General features: G+C 41.1%; 1 protein-coding gene across 3 annotated transcripts in view; it reads right to left on the bottom strand.

The window, feature by feature from the left end:
- The window catches only part of FARS2 (phenylalanyl-tRNA synthetase 2, mitochondrial), a 525,092-nt gene that overhangs the window by 181,200 nt on the left and 318,895 nt on the right, over positions 1–24,997 (bottom strand). For all 3 annotated transcript variants that reach the window (XM_032861501.1, XM_032861502.1, XM_032861500.1), the window contains one exon: positions 21,307–21,467. In XM_032861501.1, the coding sequence (XP_032717392.1) occupies positions 21,307–21,467 (161 nt within the window). The remainder of the gene's footprint in view (positions 1–21,306; positions 21,468–24,997) is intronic.

Genomic DNA, 24,997 nt, shown 5'->3' with positions numbered 1-24,997 from the left:
TCTGTGCAGCAGGTGGGCAGCTAACGAAGTGATAATTGGGAAGTTGGGTGAGAAGGAAAAAAAAAAGCCCTATAAAACTAGAAATCTGCAGTATCTGGGAAGAGGGCAACTGGATTACCTTCAAAATACACAAAAGCTACGGTTAACATGATGCCAAAGAAGCAAGCTGAAGTCCATAAAAGTAAAAAAAAGGAGATGTTATGGTTTTAATCATTCCACCGGAATTCAGGGGGCACACCATAATACTCAGGATCACTGAAGCTTTAAAGAAATAATGCAAGCCAACTTCCGACAGCCTCTCCTCTTACTTCCTCCCATTGCCAGCAAAACAAACACATGAGGAAGATCTTCCAAATATTCAGATGTGGATGGCATTCATTAGGATATTTGATTCTATTTTTTTTTTCTTTCAGTTTTTAGTCTTTGGTCAAGAGAAGAATATTTTCTGCTTACCACAGAGAAACATTCCAGAAGCAATCTCCCAAAGCTTAAAACAACCGGGATTTTTTTCATGTGTGTGTGTGATAATGTAACGTTGGCCTTCCATGATGGTTAGTGTTTCTGTAACTGTCCTTAGGCAAAAGTTCCTGAGCGTGAAGCAGGCACATAGAAGAACCGTACCTCTGCCCTGGCGGTCCCTCTCCTATCCCCACCCGCCTCTGGTAACGTGGCCCCTTGCCTGGAGGGAGCTTCACGTGTATCACACCTGTTGGTCTTGGCACTCTGTCCTCAGAGCGGCCACTCCCCAGCACCAACCCTGCTGCCGGCTCACCAAATTCACCTCACTTGGTAATGACATGCATACCTGTCGTCCCCTGCCTCAGTTCTCTCAGAAGACCTCAGCTCTGACTCCCCTATACTGACTTCTATTCCTTACCTCGGCCCAGGGGTCCCTGGGGCATGGCCTCACAAGTTCCTCTCTCCAAAGCAACCATACCTGAACAGGGGACTTGCCTGTACCAATTAAAACAAACAGAACAACGATGACAAAGACAACCACAACAAAAAGCAGTGCATGCAAAGGTGATGCCAATAAATCCTAAGCTTAAATTTTTTTCGGTCATGTCAATTCCCCCAACCAGCCAGCTGCAAAAGCCAGAAACTGGGCTTCTCGCGTGTTTTTCCCCAGTATTTCAGCACCCAGATTGCCCCAGTCAATACCAGTATGCCTGTTTGCCTGTAGCGTGGTTACCGACAGAGGCCCTGTAACTCTCAAAGGGAACCGAATCTCAACTTGGATGATGGAATGTATGGTCACGGCACTCGTGACTGAGGGGTACATCCAGGCCTTTGTCCTCAGTGCCGTTCCCCTCATTATTGGCCGGACTGCCTCCCATTCATCCGGACTCCCAAGGCCTACCTTCATCAAAGCACGTATTCATATTACCGTCCTCTCCACTGGTGCATGAGCACGGGGGCAAGGGACTATACTCTCTCCACAGCCCCCAGGCCAGGCCCCATGCCAGGCCCTGTGCCCGGCACAGGATGCTCAAAAAGTTTTCAGAAAGAATAATTGAGGAGGTTCTTATGTTTGGGATAAATCCTGTCATATTTCATATATATCAACTACAGTCTCAATAAATAGCAGGGTAATAATTCCCTTTGGATTTCATGCAGCCTGGGACAATTTCCTCCTTACTGTGCTGACAACCTTACTTGGATCAGCACCGCATATTCAAAGAGGGACAGAGAGTAAGACAAAGCATCACCTAGAAAAAGACAGAGAGAGGAACAGAGATAGAGAGATGGAAGGACAGAGACAGACAAAAGACAGAAGGAATGAGAAAGGCAGAAAGAGAGGCTTACATTCCACACTGTTAGCAAAAGTAATTAGAAGCCAACAGAGGAGGGATTCTTCAATATCCACAGTGTTTACTGATGGCCACTGAGGCCACTGCAGGGACAGGAGCCACACCAAATACCCAGGGTGGAAAGCTATTTCTACTTCCATGCAGAAGGCAGCTGCAAGGAAGGAGGGCTGCAATGATAGGGTGCCCTTGGGGTTCCTCAATAAATAATGTTTCTGGAGGAAATGATTTAAAAAAAGTTAAAGGCTTGGTTCTCCTTTCCTAATTCCATATTACCTCTTTTTTTTTTTTTTTTTTTTTTTTTTTTATCTTAGAATCCAAAATCAGTTTGGAGGTATTTCCACTATCTGGGAAGACTTTTCTGAGGGATAGGGGCCTACGGCAAAGTCGTAATATCTTTCTATAACCAACTTTTTTTTTTTTGAAGCTGGTAAAATTAAGTGAAAATGAATGTGAGAAGGAGCAATGTAATCTGAAGTGGGCAGGAGAAGAGACAAGGAAATCCTTCTCCTTTCATAGCATCACAGACTATGGAATGACCTTGGAGAGCATGATGGGACTTCCTCCACCAGTGCAGAGACTCAGTGATATTTTATATATCCCACAACAGTTATTTATAACACATACTATGCAGATACATGTAGATACACAAACTAAAGAGGAGGTTATCACTTGCAGAAAAGCATGCTTTGGCTGTTCAGGAGAGGAAAGGATGGAATTGCGAAGAGCTCAGAGCCTGAGTACATCTCTGGAAATGGGCGTTGCCAAAGGTTTGTCAGGAAGAGGAAAAGGCTGACTGGTAGAAACACACACATGCCATATAACAAGGAGAGAAGCAACTAAAACCTAAATGTCATACAGGTACCCCCATGTTTAGTGAGCACTATCTTGAAGAGCCAAGATATGGAAGCAACGGATGAAAATGGATAAAGACGATGTGACACACATAGATGTCACACACATAGATGTCACCTCTCTCTCTCTCTCTCCACATACACACACACACACACGAATTTTACGTAGCTGTAAAGAAGGATGAGATCTTGCCATTTGTAACAACGTGGATGGACCCAGGGTATTATGTTAAACAAAATAAATCAGATAGAGAAAGACAAATACTGTATGATTTCCCTTATATGTGGAATCTCAAAAACAAAGTGAATAAACAAACAAAAAGCAGAATCAGACCCATAAATACAGAGAACAAAGGGATGGTTGCCAGGGGGGCAGGGAAAAGAGGAATGAGTAAAATAGGAGGAGTGGGAGATACAGGCTTCCAGTTAAGGAATGAATAAGTCACAAAATTAAAGGCGCAGCATAGGGAATACAGTCAATGGTATTGTCATAGCATCGTATGGTGACAGATGGTGGCTGCACTGGTGGTAAGCAGGTCATAGTGTATAGAGATCCTGAATCACTATGCTGTACACTGAGATTAATGTAACTCTGTATGTCAACTATACGCTAATAAAAAAAATTAATTTAATTTAAAAAAACCCCTAAATGTTAAATAAATTGTTGTCCCATGGTCTCATTTCAACCTCCCGTCAGAACTCAGAACCGTTCTGAGTTCATGCTTTGACTCACCTCCTCAACAGGAAACTGTGGGCCTAGGCAAAAAAAGAAAGAAGCAGATACAGTCTTTGAACCAAAGCTCTCACTAACTTGGTGACTATATTATAACCAAGAGATGGGTACTCTAAAATGCCATTATAAGACCAGTTGTCAAGTGGGACACACTGGGACCAAGTCTAGACCATACAAGGCCAGTAGACAAGGAGGGATAAGTGTATGTGATTTTTAAAAAATGAAGAAAAAAATGAACAGGCATATAAAATGAAATTGCAAAGCCAGATCTTTGAAATACTGAAAAATAAACCCAAACAACTAAATCAACAACCAGAGCATGAACTCACTTAAGGTAAAATTAATATTATAGGATAGCTAAAGCCTTTAAAATAAGCATAATGAAGGTATTCAAATTGCTAAACAAAGTAACAACCATTTTAAAAAGCAAGGAATTAGAAAATTAAACCAGGCAGAAATAAAACAAGAAGCTGGAGAAGAAACGTAAGTAGAGATCTTGGAAATAGAAGTTATTAAAAAAAACTCAGAGAAAACTATTGAATTGGTAGAAATTACTGAGAGATTCAGGGGCACAGGAGGACAAAGAAATAAAAAGTATCAAAGAATAGTTAAGATACATGGCTGGTAACTAAGAAGCTCCAACATAGGGGCACCTGGGTGGCTCAGTGGATTAAAGCCTCTGCCTTCGGCTCAGGTCATGATCCCAGGGTCCTGGGATGGAGCCCCATATCGGGCTTTCTGCTCTCTCTCTGCCTGCCTCTCTGCCTACTTGTGATCTCTCTCTGTCAAATAAATAAATAAAATCTTTAAAAAAAAAAAAAAAAAGCTCCAACATACACCAACATGAAACTCCACAAGGTAAAAAGCGTATGGAGGAGAACCACTACTCAGAGAGATCATAACGCAGATTTTTCTAGAGTTGAATCAAAGTATCCTTCAAGTTCTAAGTGGGATAAATAAAAATAAATCCACACTAACACACAACATAGTAGAATTGGAGGACATCAAAGATAAAGTGAATGCCTTAAACATCACCCAAGAGTGAAGGCATTATTACCTACAAAGAAAAGAATTTGATTAAATCAGACTTACAAAGGCCAGAAGTACTAGCTTCAGAGTGCTACAGTAGAATGACTGCACTTTTATGCCCCACTACCTTATCATTCAAGAATGAGGGCAACAGGAAGACATTTTCAGATATACAGAGACCAAAAGAGTTCACCACTTATGATCCCTCAGAGAAAAAAAACATTCAAAGGACACTGAAAAAATAAATTAAATAAATAAATAAATAAATAAAATAAAATAAAATTTAAAAAGTAAATAAAGAAAAAGAAAAGAAAAACCTAAGAAAAGTCTCATTATGGAAAAAAAAAGATGAGTATGGATTTGACAAAATGTTAGTAAATTTGCATAACTATTAATTAATTAAAAATAGTTTTTCTTAAAGATTTTATTTATTTGAGAGAGTGAGAGCACTTGGGAGCATGAGTGGGGGAGGGTGGCGAGCAGGAGAGGAAGAGGGAGAAACAGGGAGCCAGCCTCCCTGTGGAGCTCAATCCCAGGGCCCCAGTATCATGACCTGGGCCTAAGGCAGAAGCTTCTCAAAACTGACCTAAAAGAAAACAAAATTTGAATAACCTAATAACTGTTAAGAAATTTAATCTTTGGTTAAAAACTTCTCACAAAGAAAACTCCAGGCCCTGATGACTTCACTGGTAAATTCGATCAGACACTTTAAGAATGTTGATCTTCAAAATATTGTCTCAGAGAACAGAAAAAAAACCCTTCCAAATTAGTTTTGTGAGGATAGCATAATTTTAAAAATCAAGACTATAAGAAACAGAAAACTGCAGATCTATTTCATCCTTGAACACAAATTTAAAAATCCTAGACAAATATTTGCAAATCAAATCAAAGAAATACATAAAAAAGCATATATTCCAACCATATTTATTTCAAGAATAGAAGGCTTTAACATGCAAAAAGTAATCACTTTCTGTCACTATATTAACAGCATGAAGCCAAAAAATTATGAGATTGCTTCTAAATATATGGACCAAATATATATTTCTATACATAAAATACCTAAATATCAAATACATAAATATCAAATTTATTGACAAATTTTTAGTCATTTATGATAAAAGCTCTTAGCGAACTAAAAATGGAAGGAAACATCTCTTATTCGATAAAATGCTTTACAAAAAAAACTTAGTGACGACTTTATTTTTTTATATTTTAAAAAGATTTTATTTATTTATTTGACAGAGAGAGAGAAATTACAAGTAGGCAGAGCAGCAGGCAGAGAGAGAGAGGGAAGCAGGCTCCCCGCTGAGCAGAAAGCCTGATGTGGGGCTTGATCCCAGGACCCTGAGACCATGACTTGAGCCGAAGGCAGAGGCTTAACCCACTGAGCCACCCAGGCACCCCTAGAGTGAGGACTTTAAATAAACAGCATTTCTAAACTTTTAAGATCAGACATCGAATTAGGTTTTAGTTTTACATTACCATAGTTCATTTAGCTCAATCTCCCCAATTCAATTTACTTCAGTAAGAATCAAAGAATCACTCCTGGTAAAATGCCTCTTTCAAAGTCAGTAGCTAACAAATTTTTTGCATTTAGATTTACAAATTCCCTGGAATTCATTTTTGAGTAATTAGGAACCTGGGGTCAAGCTCCATTTTTTCCATATGGACACTCAATTTTCCCTGCTCCACTTGCACAAAAGGCTCCTTTTTGTCTGTCTCACAGTGCAGGACTGGTCATGGGTCTAGCATAGTACAGAGACGTGTTTCTGGGCTCCTCAGGGCATCCTGCCAGCCTCTCTGTCCACGCTGCCTGGATACCACATGCTAGCTTTTTTTTTTTTTAATTTAATTTTTTATCATGTTATGTTAGTCACCATATAGTACATCATTAGTTTTTGATGTAGTGTTCCAAGATTCATTGTGCATAACACCCAGTGCTCCATGCAATCCCTGCCCTCCTTAATACCCACCACACCAGGCTCACCCACACCCCCTCCTCCGTTCTAAAACCTCCAGTTTGTTTCCCAGAGTCCCTAGTCTCTCACGGTTCATCTGCCCCTCCAATTTCACATGGTAGCTTTTAAAAAGGACATGACATCAGATTAAGTGAATCCTCCCACTTTAGTTATCTGGCCATTCCTGGCCCTCTGTATTTCTACATACATTTTAAAATCCACTCAATTTCTTCATAAGATCTGCCTGAATTTCTATTTTTTAACTATTTTGGTCAATTAATATACATTTTGAAGCAATCCTACAAACTGTTTTTGAATATCTATAAATAACATGAGAATGGCCAATATCAAATTGAAGTCAGGGGCCACGTCTGGGGAGGACAGCAGGAAGAGAAGGAGAATGTCATCAGGAGGGGTTAGGTGTGTCAAATGCACTTCTGGTGCTTTCACTCTCTAGAAGAATCTGTGACAAAACTGTAGCATATTTGAGAGAGGTAACAGCTTAGCTGGAAAGAAGGCACACAGTCTTATGTTATCAGCAAATCTAATCAAGAAATATATGCTTATATGTTTAGAATATTTATCATTTTAGAAACAAATAAAAATAAATATAAAAGAGCTATCTGGCTCTCAGAGAGCAGTTAACCTGGAGTTCACAATCTGCCAAACGGACTCTACAGGGGTCATGTATTTCTTATTCACTATCTTTGGTAGTGAATTACGGTCCATAATTGTCATTTACAAAGCTCACAGGGAGGCCCTTCAGAAAATAAATTCTTCTCTCATATTGAAAGAAAACATTTGATTCATTACTCAGCCAAGTGATTGAAAGAATAATTAGGCTATCTACTATATAAATTACTGCTTACTTTAACCATTCTTCATTTTCAAGATCACAAGATTACAGATACAGAATACCAACATAACGGTACAAAGTGTGAAAAGCTGTACAATAATGTGATCACAAAGTAATTCTCATTTCTCTATCTAAACACAGGCTGACTTTGAGTCCTAACATTTCAGATGAACCCAAATGCTCCTCTTACCCTTTGAGTGAAGGAGAAGAGCCCGCCTCTAATTGGAACAGTGAGGAGATGTTTTTCCTATAGAACAGGATGAGATAAATCAAAGACAGCAACAACCACACTTACCTTTCTAAAGAATTTAGTAAGGTGAATTACGTGGCTTCAACTTGGACCCCAAAACATTAATATAAACCTTTAATTTTCCATTTGAATTAGCTCCAATCAACACTTATTATGTCTTTGACAACTCCCAGGATCTCACTCCTAGGTTGAATGGCTTTGAGGTTAGTATTTCAGCCCTCCTCCCCTTTGGCCCAGACAGTTAACATAGTTGGATAGGTCATGGTGACCCTGATTTCTATACTCAATTTGAGATAGAGAAAAATTGTTCCATAGGTACATACGCCCATGAACCCCAACCAGTTACCCTAGGAGAGTAGCCACAGCATGTTCTAGGCAAAAGGAATATTTCATATTTGATGAGGGGTCAAACTCTAAGGGATGATTTCAAGCATTCGCCAGCAGAAGGTAGGTTTTAGGCTGGAATAGCTTTTCTAGCAGCCTCATCATCCCATTTTGTGACAGTTCATTCATAAAATGGCTATTGTAATAAGAGACAGCATTGTCACGGGGCCTAATTGTAAGCACCCAGCATTGCTGGTAGTGAAATAATGCAGAAAAATAAGCCTTACTGACATGAGCTCAGTATAAATATCAGAAAACAGCAAGCTACCTTCACAGACCATTCCAACTACCTTGAAAATGAGGCGAATAAACTGTTGAGGACTTCTGGAAAACGTTCCCTCACACTTAAAAAAAGGCAACAAAGGTGTTCGTTTTCGGCTTCTGGATCTTGTATGAGGCGAGGCTCAATGCTCCTGCCGCCATCTTTCAACCCGAGGGGGAAATCGTTCAAGGTCTAGAGCCCTGGCATCACTGAGGGATGCTTGCTATTGTTCTTTTTATTTAAACTATTTTGCATTGGCTTTTTCTTGGTTGAAGACAAAAGCATCCCCTACTGATATCCTGTAACTGATATTCATACCTGGGGAGAAAACCTACTGACATTCTTGTTTAATTGACATTTTCTTTCTTCCTATGACGAGTCCTTCAAAATGGTACTTGTTTCTGGTCTCTATCCTGATGATTTCATTTTGAAACTCTAACTTCTTCTCTCCAGCTTTCTGAAGTTATTATAACTGACAAATCAAAAATTGTATATGTTTTTAAGGTGTGCAATGTGATAGTTTGAAACCCATAAGCATTATGAAGTCTTTTCTAAAACTTCCACAATTAACTTTTAGCATCCAGTTTAGATAATTCTGTATAGTATAAATGTATCCCTCTGCTTCCAGAAGCAGAAATACCAAAACCTCCTCAGGGTGCCTGGGTGGCTCAGTTGGTTCAGGGTCCGACCCATAGTTTCAGCTCAGGTCATGATCTCAGGGTCATGGGATCGGGCCTCACACTGGGCTCCAGGCTCAGTGCAGTCTGCTTTGGATTCTCTCTTTCCCTTTCCATCTGCCCCTCCACAACCCCCCACCCCTGTGCATGCCCTCTCTCTCTCTCTAAAATAAATACATAAAATCTTTTTTTAAAAACACTAAAACCTCCTCTAGTCAGATAGATAATTTCTAAAATATACTGCACATAATTTGTCAGATTTTATGGATGTTGCCAAGATTTGAACTTTAATGTGTTGTCTATATATAGGAAGTTCTTATAAATCTCCAAGGTTAATAGCCAAGAAAATGTAATATGGATATTGAATGTGTGTACATATAAAGGTCATATAATAAACAACCTTCTAATCTACACGACAAGAGAGCTGTGGAAGAAGACACTGAAGATCTTATTCTTAATTTTTTTTTTAAAGCGCCTTAAACAAAAAAGAAATCTGTGGTAGCAGTTTTTGAAATATATAGATGTATCACGAGATATCCTGCCTTAACAAAACCAAAAAAAAAAAAAATCATAAATCCACAGGCCTCTGAGGATAGAGGTTCCAATACAGATTTCCAATACCATCCTCTCCAGAGGACTCCATAGATTGCAGGTCAACGAAATGTCTAGGATCATTAAGAGTGGGGTTACATAACACCAAAGCAGGCAAAGCAAGCTAAAGATGGAGATTACGGGCAGGAAGGGCCAGCAATCATGAGGACTATAGCTTCTGTGATCATAAGAGTTATGTTTTGTAGTAGTTATGGTGGTGGTGGTGGTAAAAATATGAATACTAGTTAATCTGGATGAGACACTTACTTTGTGATAGGTTCTAATATAACGCTTTGCATATAAGCACTATAATGCTTCCTAAAACAAACTTGTCCATTCTTTAATTCATTGCATCTCTCCTCATTTTGCAGTCAACAATGATTACAGAGCACATACCAAAGGTTCTATAGATGGTCATCTTCCCCACATCTTCCTCTACCTCTTTCTATTACAGGTTCCTAATAAAGCAAATCAAATTAATTTTTTGCTTCCCCAGTGCATATAAAAGTCATGTTTATACTATACTAAGGTCTATTAAATGTGCAATAGCATTATGTCTTAAAAAAAAATACCACAATGTATAGGGGTGCCTGGGTGGCTCAGAGGGTTAAGCCTCTGCCTTTGGCTCAGGTCATGATCCCAGGGTTCTGGGATCGAGCCCCGCATCAGGCTCTCTGCTCAGTGGGGAGCCTGCTTCCCCCCACCTCTCTGCCTGACTCTCTGCCTACTTGTGATTTCTGTCTGTCAAATAAATAAATAAAATCTTTAAAAAAAATCAATGTATATACCTTAATTTAAAAAACCTTTATTGCTAATCATCATCTGAACTTTCAGTGAATTGTAGTCTTTTTGCTGGTGGAGGGTCTTGCCTTCATGTTGATGACTACTGATCAACAAGGTGGTGGTTGCTGAAGGCTGGAGTGGCTGTGGCAATTTCTTAAAATAAGATATCAGTGAAGTCTGCTACACTAATTGACTCTTCCCTTCACAAATGATTTCTCTGTAGCACGTGATGCTATTTGATAGAATTTTACCCACAGTGGAACTTCTTTCAAATTGGAGTCCACCCTCTCACCGCCTTTTACCCCCTCGCACCCTCTCAAGCTGCTGCTTGATCAACTCAGTTATGTCACAGTCTAAATCCTCTATTGTCATCTCAATGATCTTCACAGCGTCTTCTCAGGGAGTAGGTGCCATCTCAGGAAACCACTATCTTTGCTCATCCACGAGAAGCAATTCCTCATCCATTCGAGTCTACCATGAGATGACAGTGGTTCAGCCACATCTTCAGGCTCCACTTCTAATTCTAGTTCTCTTGCTGTTTCCACCACATCTGCAGTTCTTTCCTCCACTGGAGTCCTGAGCTCTCAAAGTCATCCATGAGGGTAGGAATGAACTTCTTCCAAACTCCTGTTCATGTTGATATTTTGACAATTTTCCATGAATATTATATGTTCTTAATGGCATTCGGGATGGTGAATCCTTTCCAGAATGTTTTCAATACTGGCCCAGTTTGCCCAGATCATTAAGAGCAATCACCATCTATGGCAGCTACAGCCTTATGAAATGTATTTCTTAAATACTAAGATGTGAAAGTTAAAATCACTCCTTGACCCATGAGGTACAGAATGGATATTATGTTAGCAGGCATGAAGACACCATTCATCTTCGTTGCACATATCTATGAGAGCCTTCGGGTGACCAGGTGCATTGTCAATGAGCAGTCATATTTTGAAAAGGATCTTTCTGAGCGGTACATCTCAAGAGAGAGCTTTTACCATGGGGTAAACCATGATACAAACAGACATGCTATCATCCAAGCTTTGTTGTTCCATTTATAGAGCATAAGCAGAGTAGATTTAGCATAATTCTTAAAGGCTCTAAGATTTCTGGAATAGTAAATGACCATTGGCTTCAACTTCAAGTCACCAGATGCATTAGCCACGGACAAGAGAGTCGGCCTGTGCTTTGAGGTCAGGCATTGAGTTCTCCTCTCTAGCTATGAAAGTCCTGTATGGCATCTTTTTCCAATAGAAGGCTGTTTGGTCTACACTGAACATATGCTGTTTAGTGCTGCCACCTTCGTTAGTGACCTTAGCGAGATCTTCTGGATGGTTTGCTTCAGCTTCTCAATCAGCCCTTGCTGTTTCACCTTGAGCTCTGATGTCACAGAGATGGCTTCCTGCCTTAAACCTCATGAACCAACCTCTGCTAGCTTCAGATTTTCCTTCTGCAGCTTCCTCACCTCTCTCAGCCTTCACAGAATTGAAGAGAGTTAGGGTCATGCCTCAGATTAGGCTTTGGCTTAAGGAAATGTTACAGCGGGTTGTCTTTCATTTGGATTACTCAAACTTTCTCCCTATCAGCAATCAGACTGTTTTACTTTCTTACCACTCATGTGTTCACTGGAGGGGCACTTAATTTCCTTCGAGAACATTTCTTTGCACTCACAACTCAGCTAACTATTTGGGGCAAAGGGCCTACTTTTCAGCCTGTACTGCCATTCAACATGCCTTCCTCACTGAGTTTAATCATTTCTAACCCTTGATTTAGAGCGAGAGATGTGCAAGTTTTCCTTTCACTTGGAAACTTGGAGGCCACTGTAGGGTTGGTAACTGGTCTGATTTCAATATTGTTTTGTCTCAGAGAATAAGGGAACTGGAGGAGAGGAGAGAAATGGAGGACTGGCTGGTTGCTAGAGCACACAGGAGACACAGTACATTTTTCAGTTAAGTTCAGTGACTTAGCGTGGTTTGTGGTGTCCCAAACAACTGTACTAGTAACATCAAAGATCACTGGTCAGAGATCACCTCACAAATATAGTAATAATGAAAAAGTTTGAGGAATTGTAAGAGGTACCAAAATGTGACACAAAAACACAAAGCAAGCAAATTATACTAGAAAAATGGAGCCAACAGACTTACTGGACACAGGGCTGCTACAGACCTTCATCTTATAAAAAGTGCAGTTATCTGTGAAATAAAATAAAACGAAGCACACTAAAATGAGGTCTACCTGCAGTCTCTTGGGGTAAACATCGGTTTCTAGAAAGAGAGAGATACGTGCTTTCTGTGTACATGTGAGTTGGGAAAAAATGCATATGGAGGGGCACCTGGATGGCTCAGTGGGTTAAGCCTCTGCTTTCAGCTCAGGTCATGATCCCAGGGTCCTTGGATCGAGCCCCACATGGGCTCTCTGCTCCGCAGAGAGCCTGCCTCCTCCTCTCTCTCTCTCTCTCTGCCTCTCTTGCCTACTTGTGGTCTCCTGTCTGTCAGGTGAATGAATAGAGTCTTTAAAAAAAAAATGCATATGGAAATAGTGAAAAAAATGAGAGATCCATTCATAACACTGCAACACCATGAAGTTGATGGGATTCTCACAGCTGGATTTATTTGGGAATAGAATGAAGAAACTCTGCATAATCCTGCATTAAGTCTCTATCAGACAACAGTTAGGATAATGACAGCAGAACCAGATCTAGGAGCAGTTCCCAGCCACGGAGATTAGCAAGTAATCACAGTCTCAAGTCCTAATACAATTCTGGAGAGACATGGAGGGATTTTGAGAATTAAATTAGCAAAAAAGCATTTTTAAAAAAAAGGAAGAAGAAGATAATTTTGACCTCCACATGCATTGGTCAGTGTCAGCAAAATTCTACATGTACCTATACAGCTCTGTTATTTGCTTTATATTATTTTATAATTATCTCTTGATGAAGCCATCTCTTCTCCTGGATTGGAAACAACGTGATGTCAGGAACTGTCAACTTCATCTTCCTGATTGGATAACGGTGTTTTGGTCTAGGCACAACAGTTCACGAGTTCACCGTCAGGAGCTCTTTGCAGTCAGCTGCAACAAAATCCTAGCTGTGCCTCTTACCACTACAGTCCCTGTGGCTGAGTTACTGTGGTTCCCTGCCTCAGTTGCATCACCAATAAAATCAGTTGATAGTACCTACCCCATCAGATTGTAATGAATGAAAGTTATAAGATTGGCAAAGTATTTAGCCCAGCGGCCTACACACAGCACTCAACAATTGGTGAGTATTATAAGGTATTAAACAAATTAACATACAATACATGGGCCACTGAACTAGGATTGCTGGAAGACATCAATAAGGGAAAATGGCCGGCCCTGGCTTCTAGAAACTGCCAGTCTTCATATACCCAAGCATCCCAGCTGATGCTTCATACTATAGGGAGAGCAAGGCCAAACTCTGACACACTTTCCCCCAGGGGTCTACCCATGATTGACCTTGGAGATGCCTTTGACGGTCACTGTCCTATTGAGGCCTGCACCACACCCTGTGCACATCCAGCCTCATCCTCTGTATCTCTAGTCCTGGTTTTTTTCCTAAATTAAGTACTACTATTTTCTTTTCATAAATAAAGCACGTAAACAAATCTCTGACTTACACATGTTTAAATATGCATTTAATCTGTATGAGTTTATTCACACAGTCTGCTCACATTGACAAATACAAAAGAATGAATGAATGAATGAATGAAAAAACGAACGAACGAGAGAGGGGCAGAGACAGAGAAAGGAAGGAAGGAGGGAGGAAGGATGGAAGGGAAAGGAAGAGAAAAAGAAGGAAAGGAAGCAGAAAGGAAGCCCTTTGGCAGGTCATAAATACAAAAGTGTTACAGGACTGCAACTGAAATTCACAGGGCAAGAAGAAAGAAGAGTTTCAAGATTAGTTCAAAGGAATGATAACTCATGGATCTACTTATTGTAATAGTTATGATGTAGGAAAGATGTTAGGGTTCGAAGCCAATGGCCAAAAAAGGATTTTTGTGACATCTGTAGTGCAAAAACGGTGGTTTTATGAAAGCACAGGGACAGGACCCATGGGCATAGGTAAGCCTCCCAGGTATTTTGGAAATAAGGTTTCCAGGATCCTGAAGGGGACGAGCTATTGTTTGGAAAAGGTCATTTATTACTGTAAACCTTCAGTTATCAGACCCTTCAGATAACTACCAGTGGGTCATATGCTGGGGGATGATTGTCAATGTGCATCTTGGGGGGCAGAGATAAAGAAGTTTCCAAAGGAATTTTTTATATGTGCATGTAGACTTACAGGAGCCTGGGGGTTGGGCTAAGATTGCCTCTTGCCCTTAACAAAGCATTAACAATAAGGCAGCTGAGTTCCTAGGGAAGGTGGCTCTGCCTATTTCAAGGACTTGTCAGTGGGCTGCAAGTAGTAAGGAAATGTAATAATTTTTCTTCTGCCTCTGTTTTCCATGTCAGTTATACGAAACCAAAATCTATACTGCACTGGAGGAAGCAGTGAGTTTAATCACCTGGTCAGACTCACTTCATCTCACTTCATCGTCTCCTTTTACAGATGAGGTTGCTGAGGCTCTGACAAGTAAGATGAGTTTGTCCATCCTTCTGTAGCTTCAGAGTGTGGTCCATGGACCCAGAGCATCCACATTGTCTGGGAGTTTCTTAGAAACACAGTGTCCAGCTCCATGTTAGCCACACTAAATCAGAATCTGCATTTTAACAAGATCCTCAGTTGACTCATTTCCACGCTGAAGTTTGAGAAGTATTAACACATGCAGCTTGCTACCAGTAAGTTAATAAACCAGATAATTTCACTCAATGCCTTATTTTTCTAGAAGCTGTACACCAATTTTTGGAACTGTTAGAACAACTTAAATCCTGATTCCAGGGCCTTGGGATCGAGTCCCGCATCAGGCTCCTTGCTCAGTGAGCAGCCTGCTTCTCCCTCTGCCTGCTGCTCACTCCCCTTGCTTGTGGCTTTGTCTCTCAACCATTTCCCTGACTCTAAAGTGCAAAGAATAATCGTACCTAAACTCAGAGGGTTATTAAGAGGACTACATCAAGGCACATAAGGTCTTTGGAATACTGAACACTGAGTGAGTACTCAGAATACTGAACAGAGTGAGGCCTGAATGAGTGTTAGCCACTAAGTGTAACTGTTACTATGATGCTTTTACACAGGGTGTGGTCCGGGAGGCCCGTAGGCCACCGCCCCTCCATGCTCACCTACCCCTGTTGCGGTGACTAGTGTTTAGGGTAATATTCAGGATTAGGGACAAACACAGCCTGTTCCCACAGAAGAGAGCCAATAAAACTCCTTAACTGGGAGAAAAGAGAACAACCAACCTTGCTGCATTATTTCATCAAACAGAGACCGACTACATGAGCAACTATGGACACACGTGGAATTCACAATATTTAAGTAAAATCTGTAAATAAAATGTACCATGGTGATTAATGAATGATTTTCAATAACAAGAATTCTTCTGCATAGGACTAAATACTGAAGTCACGATTGGGAACTGTTTAAAGAACACTTCAAAGATGAACAAAACTTGGATTGCTGAAGATTCAACTCAGCGCATGGAAACCATGAACGTCACCTAGGGGAACTGGCAGGTGTACACGCAACAAGGGCCCGAAAGCCAGAATGCAAGCCCGGTCAGGGGAGCCAGAGTGCAGGACAAAGGTCTCCTGTGCAGAATAAGACACCTGGGTGATGAAACCACCAGCCTGTTCATCTGTGTATTTTAGGCTCCGATCAAGGTCGGGCAAAAAAAGCGCTGAACTCAAATCATGTAAAAAAGACACCAAAAATCAAAATCATACCATAACGTGAATTTCCTACTTACTAGACGCACACGATGGTTTGAAGGTATTCGGGCAAAGGTGGCATGGATGGGGCCACGGGGTGAGACAGATCAGACCGCTGCTAGCCCCTGGAAGAGAGCCAGCCCAGCAAGACGGACAGATGGATTTAGAAGATCATGGAGACTGTGCAGAGGAAGATGCTAGAAGACCTGAGAGCCTAAAACATAGTCTTGGATGGCTTGAGGGGAGAGGAAAGAAAAGAAATTTCTGACTCCTGCCAGCCCTGCACAATACAATTCCCAAACATTCCCAGAGTTTCCCAGCCAGAGAAGCCACAAACTCACAGGTGCAAACAGACCTTTCCCCTCACGTGTCCTCCCTTCCAATCTGGAGAGGGGTCTCACATAGTAGTATGATCATGTTAAATAGTCTTCGTAAGACAGGCCAACAACATTAAGTGACAAAATGAGTCTCATTCTTTTTATATATATATATATATATATATATATATATATAGAGAGAGAGAGAGAGAGAGAGAGATATCATGGATATATATATATATATGACCACTCCATATGAAGAGGTAAAAATGCTAACACTCTAGAACTGTCTACATTACTTATATTTAACCACAAAATCTGCTCTCTTATACCTGCCATGATGAAAATGGAATAGGTAAAGGTCTATGTATTAAGCTGAATAATGGCCCCCCAAAGATGCCCACATCCTAAAGCCTGGAAGCCATGAACAGGTTCCCTTCCACTCAGAAAGAACTTTCTCACATGTGATTAAGAAAGGATCTTGGGATGTGGAGATCATCTTGAATCATCTCGGTGGGTTCATATAATCACAAGAGTCCTTTTCTTATAAGAAGAAGACAAAACTTCAGAGAAGGCGACGTGACCACAGAGGGAAGGAGAGGGAGAAAGGCAGTGTGAGGGGAAGCCATGATACAAGAACGAGAACAGCCCTACAAGCTCTCACAGGCAAGGAAACGGATTCTCCTCTTGAGCCACGGGAAGGAATCAGGCCCGCTTACACCTTCGCTTTAGCCCAGTCAGACTGATTTTACAGTGCTGGCTTCTGGAACTATGAAATAAGAATGGATGTTGTTGTAAGCCTCTAGGTTTCTGGTAACTTGCTATGCCAACAGTAGGGAACTAACGCAGATCTAACCAATAAATATTAATTACAGGAGAATAATTAGGAAACTGCTCTCTGTGATCTATCCTTTACAATTATTTTATGGACAGGTATTTTTTCAGCAATGAAATCCTAACTGCCCCATCAGAAGTTCTTAAGTTTATTACACAAAGACAGAAATTTAAATTATTTTATAGTGCAAGTATGCGTGCACTGATTTTGAAATTGGAAGGCAGAAGAAATGACAAAAAATGACATGTCTCTCCCTGGGTATCTTTGTGTCTCCCAAGAGGTGACAGTTACAGTGCACTTAAGACTGGACTTAAGCCACTGACTTGGGCAGTGACTGTGTTAGTCATCTGTGAGTGTCCCGCCAGCGCTGAGTGCCCTGCTCTGTACAATGCTGGTTGGTGTTCCATCGATGTTTGCCAAATAAATAAATGACTGAAGAAATGAAAAGGTGAATGAGGAAAACTTACATCCTTAGTCAGGTTTTTACATTTGATCATTTAGATGGAGTTTTATTCTAAATTAATCTAGAAGGACCTGGTGCTAGAACAAAAATAAACAGCTTACTTAAAAAAAAAAGGGGGGCGATTTTTTTTCTTTTTAAAGGCCACCAAAGGTGAAACTAAAAATGTGAATAAGCTGTAAGAGATTTTTCCACTTTTGGTTAGGATGCAAAATGTCACAGAAAACCACTGGTCCCATGGTAATGATGAGACACAATAAATTTAATAATCTAGTGCAAGTAATTTAGTGCAAGACATTGAGGAGATCTGGATACAAGTCTAATTGAGCGGAATTCCAGAGGGAGATGAGCCTTTCTGGGGCAGACAGGTATTGATGGGTGCTTTCACGACCACCCCCCTCACCCCCCGCCGCCACACACACACCCCGTTCCAGGCATGAGTAGCCGGAAGAGCTAGCTTGGTCTTGGTGAAGAAACTTGGCTGCAACAAGGAGACTGACTAGTATGGCGGACTGGGAGGTAGAGGAACGGCAAGCCCCCACAGCGAGGCCCCATGGCCAGCCACTGTCCCTTCATCATACCTTCGCCTGGCAAACAAGCACTGCTGGGTGAAGAAGCTGGCAAGTGGGTGGGAAGGAGAGAGACGGAATCTCACATGCACACATCCCAGACTCTGCTGTGAAGCCAGATCTTACCATCAACGGGAAATCACAGGTGAAATCCAGAATCCAGTTTGACCCCCGATTAGAACAAAGAGATCTCTTTTAGTCACCTTAGCTACTTGACAGGGGAAAGGACAAGGCTTTGTGAGGACAGATACTACCTGCTTCAGCTGCTTTGTTCTTTTATACACAATATAAAAGTGAGGTCAGTGGAAAAGCAGGAAAAATGTGACCATAACAAAGAAGAAAAAAGAATAAAAGGAGAACAACAGATAACAAAATGATTGGAATCGACAGACAGGACTTAAAAGCAACTATTACGAAGATGTTAAAGAATTTAAGGGAAAATGTACAAAACGGGTGAAAAGATGATGAATTCACCAGAGTGATGAAAACTCTAAAAAGGAAACAGATAGAAATTGTAGAACTGTTAAGTACAATATGAATTCATTGGCGGGGCTTAATGGTTAAATGAACAAAACAGAAAAGGTTAGTAAACCCAAAGATAAGAGAATAAAAACTATCCAAAATAAAGCACTGAGCTAAAAAAAAAAAAAGTGAGAATCAGAGTAGTATGGCATAATTTCAAATGGGCTGATATAAACGCAGTTGCAGCCTGAAAAGAAAAGGAAGGACAGAGTAGAATCACTGGAAGAGATAGTAGGTGAGGGTTTCAAGGGTGGTTGAAGGACATTAATCCAACCCAGTGAAACCCCAAGCTGGAAACTAGAAAATCACACATAGGTCAAACCACCGAAAACCGGAGTACAAAGACAAAGGCAATGAAATGACATATTTCAAGAGCTGAACAGGAATCCACACATTCACTCACACAAACATACACACACATACACATCACATACACACCTACACGTCCGTACATGCACACACACATCCACATGCGTCTACACGTACACACATGTGCATACACAAGCTGGCAACCTAGATATCTATATTCGTAGAAAATACCCTTAAAAGTTAAGGGTGAAACAAAGGCATTTTCAGGCAAGCAAACTGCGAACATGCACGCTGCATTACAGGAAAATATTAAAGGAAGTTCTCCAGACGGAAGGAAATGATCACAGAGAAAAAGCAAGATCAGCAGAAAGAAATGATGCTCAGTGGGGTAAATATCAAAGGAGATATAAAACAACATAGCTTCAAGTCTCTTTAAATAGACAACTGGCGGGGCGCCTGGGTGGCTCAGTGGGTGGGTTAAAGCCTCTGCTTTCAGCTCAGGTCATGATCCCAGGGTCCTGGGATCGAGCCCCGCGTCGGGCTCTGTGCTCAGCAGGGAGCCTGCTTCCCTCTCTCTCTCTGCCTGCCTCTCTGTCTACTTGTGATCTCTCTGTCAAATAAATAAATAAAATCTTTAAAAAAGTAAATAAATAAATAAATAAATAGACAACTGGCCATCTGAGGCAAGAGAGTGATATACTGTGGGGTTATAATACATGGAGAAATAAAATAACAATAGTAATATTAAGTTCAAGAGGAGTAAAGAAAACTACACTACTGAAGGATGTTAAATGTATCATGAAGTTGTGTAACGTGTAACAGACACCATGGTAAGGGGTGATGGATTAATTATGCATGTTGTAATCTGGAATAGCTACTAAACAATACAAAATGGAGAGGCACCTAGGTGGCTCAGTCGATTGAGTGACCAATTCTTAATTTCGGCTCAGGTCATGATCCAGGTCCAGGGAGCTCGTGTTCACTCTCTCTCTCTAAAATAATAAATAAATCTCTTAAAAAATACAAAATGGTGACACTGAGCAGTAACAGGGATAATAAAATGGAATAAAAGAACAAACATACCAAAAAACACAAAACCTCAGTTTCCAAATGAAGAAAGAAAGAAGGGGGAAATGGGGAAGAAATAAAAAAATGACAGAATTAAGCCCAAGAATCTCCCATGTAATTATAGTAACTGTAAGAGGTAGTCAACACTCCAGTTAAATCCGGGCTTAAATAAAAAGACCCAACTCTGGGCAGTTTACAAGCAGCACACATAATATAAGGACCTAGAGTGAAAATGAAATAAGGGGGGTGCCTGGGTGGCTCAGTGGGTTAAAGCCTCTGCCTTCAGCTCAGGTCATGATCCCAGGGTCCTGAGATCGAGCCCTGCATTGGGCTCTCTGCTCAGCGCAGAGCCTGCTTCCCTTCCTCTCTCTCTGCCTGCCTCTCTGCCTACTTGTGATCTCCGTCTGTCAAATAAATAAATAAAATCTTAAAAAAAAAAAAAGAAAATGAAATAAGGAAAACACACTGCAAATACTAATCATAAGAAAGCCAATGTGTCTACATTAGTATCAGAAAAACTAAACTTTAAATGTATTATCAGTGATGGCCATTTCATAACAATAAAATGGTAATTAACAAAGCCCAAAGTTAGTTCTCTGCTCAGACTAAAAGCTTGATAAATCTCTTATTTTTCTGCATGTTATTTCTGACGGTTTATGAACTTCTGTGTCTTTATGGACCTCTATTTAAAACTTCTTTCCAAGGAATGCCTGGGTGGTTCAGTCAGTTAAGTGTCTCCCTTCAGCTCAGATCATGATCCCAGCGTCCTGGGACTGAGTCCCATATCGGGCTCCCTGCTCATAGGGGAGTCTGCTTCTCCCTGTCCCTCAATCCCTCTGCCCTGGTCATGTTCTCTCCTGCTCTCTTGCTCATGCTTTCTCTCTCAAATAAAAAAATCTTGTTAAAAAAACTTCTTTTCAAATATACATGACTTTTAAATTCCACAAGTTCCTTTTCAAGCATATGACCACTTCAGTTCTTAAAAACTGTTGTTGTCAGCAGAACTTGTAGGATCTTATTTGGAATTGACATTCTCTATTGTAATTTTGTTCCTGTTTATTTTTAAATTTTCTTTTTGTTTCACTGGAAAGGAAAGATGATGCTCAGTTTTAAACGTTAAAAGTGTACAAGTTGCTTTGTTACAATAAAACTAAATGTGTACACACAAAAAAAACCAAAACTGTTGTTGTTATTATTATTATATTCTTCAAGTCACTTTACCTGGAATTTCACATGCTGGTTGATATCTGACACACGGAACTGCTTCAGAAAACGCTCATCCTCACTCCAGAAGAGGCGGATGTCAGGGATGTCATAGAGGATCATGGCCAGTCTTTCCAGTCCTAGGCCAAAGGCCCAACCGATCCGATCATGAGCACCAGCTACAATTAGGAAAACAAAACGAAACTGATTTAGAAAATATAAAGACTTCACAGGTGAATGCTACTTGCTGATAAGTAACCAGTACTATTGGTTGAGTGCCTACTGGTGGCAAGGCACTGGGGAGGGGCTGTGGAGGCCTCCATGAGGGTCCCTGTCTTACTTTTCTCATGCTTCCCACATTCCTCACTCACTTACCGCACTGAAGCACTCTGGAGTCACGCTGTCTCTAATACTGTTTCACTTAGAATTATATTCCAGGCTCTTTAAAGCCCTGATTTCTGCCTCTGAGTAATCCTTGTTTGCCCTGATTCGAACATTTACCCTACTATGTGCAGGTTACAGAGGAGAGAGAAAAGATGGTCTCTTGTCCCTACAAGGCTTACTAGACGGGCAGGTATGTTTGAAACATGCCAGAATGGATGGTTACTATTCAGAAAGAGCCCTCAATTTCATTTAAAATAACCCTCACCCTTAGTAAGAGCTGCCTCAACAATACAGAGAGCAAGCAAGCCAAGGTGAAATGCTTATCTAGTACGACTCACTCCAAAGGCAAGGTGTGTTGTTTACATTATGGCAATGCCATGAACTTGAAGGGTTTATTTCGCTTACCTGAAGCAGCATAAGACCAAAGACAAACCACCATGTGAAGAAGGCAAGGGGGCAATTCATACTCCCAAAAAAGCTTACAGAAAGGGCTCATGAAAAAGCTTACAGAAAGTTGAAATATAATTTCAGGGGACACTAAGGGTGAGTAGGATCCTGGGAAGGCTGCAAACGGCCTCAAGATTTCACTCCCAACATGCCTGCCTTATGTAAATCCCTCCCTCTGAGTGTGGGTGGCCCCAAGAACTGAATGATCAGGTGACTTTATATGCGGGTCCCCCTGAGCAAACCAGCTCACAGAAATGAGAAGGCCATGCGGCTAGGCCCTCAGGGAGGTCTCTAGAAGCTGGGGGAGGCCTTGGCCGTCAGCAAGAAATGGGACCTCCACTCTTACAATCTCAAGGAAATGAATTCTCCCAAGAGCGTGAAAAAGCTTAGAAGAGGACCCTGAATTCCAGAAGAGGACATAGTCTTCTGACACCTTGATTCCCACCTATGAAGACCCAGAGCAGGGGACCCAGCACCTGGACTTCTGATGCAAGGAATGTGACATAATAAATTTATGTTGTTTTAATCCATTGGTATGAGGTTAACTTGTTACCCAGCAAAAGAAAACGACTACGCATCCAAAATGTGGAGAGAGATAAAAGAAAATTCCAGACTGAAGGAATGTCTTTAATAAAAAAGGGTGACAGTGCAGCATGCAATGGTTAGGAGCAGTTTCTGGAAACAAAGGTGGTTCGAGATTGAGGCAGATAAGAGAGGAGAGGATCCATTTCTGCCCTGGTGCTCCTACCGCCACTGGTTATAAATAAAACAACAAAGATAAACATATAATTGAAGCCACGCAGGAGATGAACCTCTTCAAATGGTTTGTTTAAAAGCTGAATGAATTAAAATAGTCAAAATGAGATCACAAAAGCAAATGATACAGAGAGAAAGAATGGCTCAGTAGTGGGAGAGAAGGTGCATATGAAAGAAAAGAGAGTGGCTGGCTGATTGCACCTGTTCCTGAGTACGAATGAACACTCAGGTGAGGAGGAGGGGAGAGGGATATTTAACCACACAGTGAGGTCACAAAAAACTGTGCACGGCCCCTGACCCTGTGATCAGGTGCCTAAAAGAGCAGCTGAAGTGTGAGGCAAAATATTTTAGAGTAATTCATACTGATATATGAGGTCTTAAAAAAGGGTTGGTGACTAAAGACATGAAATTTAATATAATCATGATAGACTTTTTAAATCTGCTTGAAGATTTTTTTGAAAATTACAGTCCTGGTGGTACGGTTCTAGCATATTCTGCATTGTGTGGTTTTAGCGTCCTCATCACTGCTGGTTACACTACATATTTTTACAACAATTTGGAAACAACATGGCAATACATATCAAGATCCTTAAAAATGTTCATACTCTATTCTTTCAACCCTATTCAGGAATTTATCTTAAGAAAATAATTCAACAAAAGAAAAACATAATGAAAGAAGATACTTAGTGGTACAACTTATAAGAGCAAAAACATGGAAACAACCTGAGTGGCCCAAATTAGGGAATGGCTTAAAAATTACAGGACATTTTGATGTAGTCATTAAAAATCATAGCCATAAAGATACATATTTATTAAGTGACAGGCTATAAGAAATTATGAAGAAACCTATCATAACATGAATATGTCCTGTAATACTACTATTTAGTTACCAATGAGGATTGCACTGTGGCCATGTACTGTGATACTACTATATAGGTACAAATGAGGATTATACTGTGAAAAAATAAAAACAAAATGTGATGTTCGAGAATTATAATGGATAACAGGGGGTGGAGTCAAGATGGCGGAGAAGTAGCAGGCTGAGACTACTTCAGGTTGCGGGAGATCAGCTAGATAGCTTATCTAAAGATTGCAAACACCTACAAATCCAACGGGAGATCGAAGAGAAGAAGAACAGCAATTCTAGAAACAGAAAATCAACCACTTGCTGAAAGGTAGGACTGGCGGAGAAGTGAATCCAAAGGGACGGGAAGACAGACCCCGGGGGGAGGGGCCGGCTCCCGGCAAGCGGCGGAGCAACGGAGCACAAAATCGGGACTTTTAAAAGTCTGTTCCGCTGAGGGACATCGCTCCAGAGGCTTAACTGGGGTGAAGCCCACGCGGGGCCAGTGTGGCCTCAGGTCCCGCAGGGTCACAGAAGGATCGGGGTGTCTGAGTGTCGCAGAGCTCGCAGGTATTAGAACAGGGAAGCCGGCTACAGAGACGGAGCCGAGGAGTGAGCTCACAGCTCGGGGTTACCTTGAACTGGTCGCAGGCTCGGTGAGCTCGGAGCGCGGCCGGAGGCCAGGCAGACGGGAGTAGTTGGACGCTGTTCCCTGAGGGAGCACTGAGGAGTGGGACCCCGAGCTCTCGGCTCCTCCGGGCCGGAGACTGGGAGGCCGCCATCTTCCTTCCCGTCCTCCGGACTCTACGGAAAGCGCTCAGGGAACAAAAGCTCCCGAAAGCAAACCCGAGCAGATTACTCAGCCCGGGCCCTGGTAAGGGCGGTGCGACTCCGCCTGGGGCAAAGACACTTGAAAATCACTACAACAGGCCCCTCCCCCAGAAGATCAACAAGAAACCCAGCCAGGACCAAGTTCACTTACGAGGAGTGCGGTTTCAATACCAAGGAAAGCAGCGGAATTCCAGAGGAGGAGAAAGCAAAGCACGGAACTCATGGCTTTCTCCCCATGATTCTTTAGCCTTGCAGTTAATTTAATTTTTTTTTTCTTTTTCAATTTTTTTCTCTTCTTCTGCTAAATTTTTTTAAACTTTTACCCTTTTCTTTTTTAACGTTTTTTAACTAGTTTATCTAATATATATATATTTTTTCCTTTTTATATTTTTTTCATTATTGGTTTTCTTTTTTTTATTTGTTTCTTTTTTTTTTTTTTTTTTCTTT

The sequence above is a fragment of the Lontra canadensis genome, unplaced genomic scaffold (genome assembly GCF_010015895.1).
Source record: "Lontra canadensis isolate GAN:19392208 unplaced genomic scaffold, GSC_riverotter_1.0 scaffold21, whole genome shotgun sequence".
NCBI classification, from domain to species: domain Eukaryota; kingdom Metazoa; phylum Chordata; class Mammalia; order Carnivora; family Mustelidae; genus Lontra; species Lontra canadensis.
This window is presented reverse-complemented; position numbering and strand designations above follow the sequence as displayed.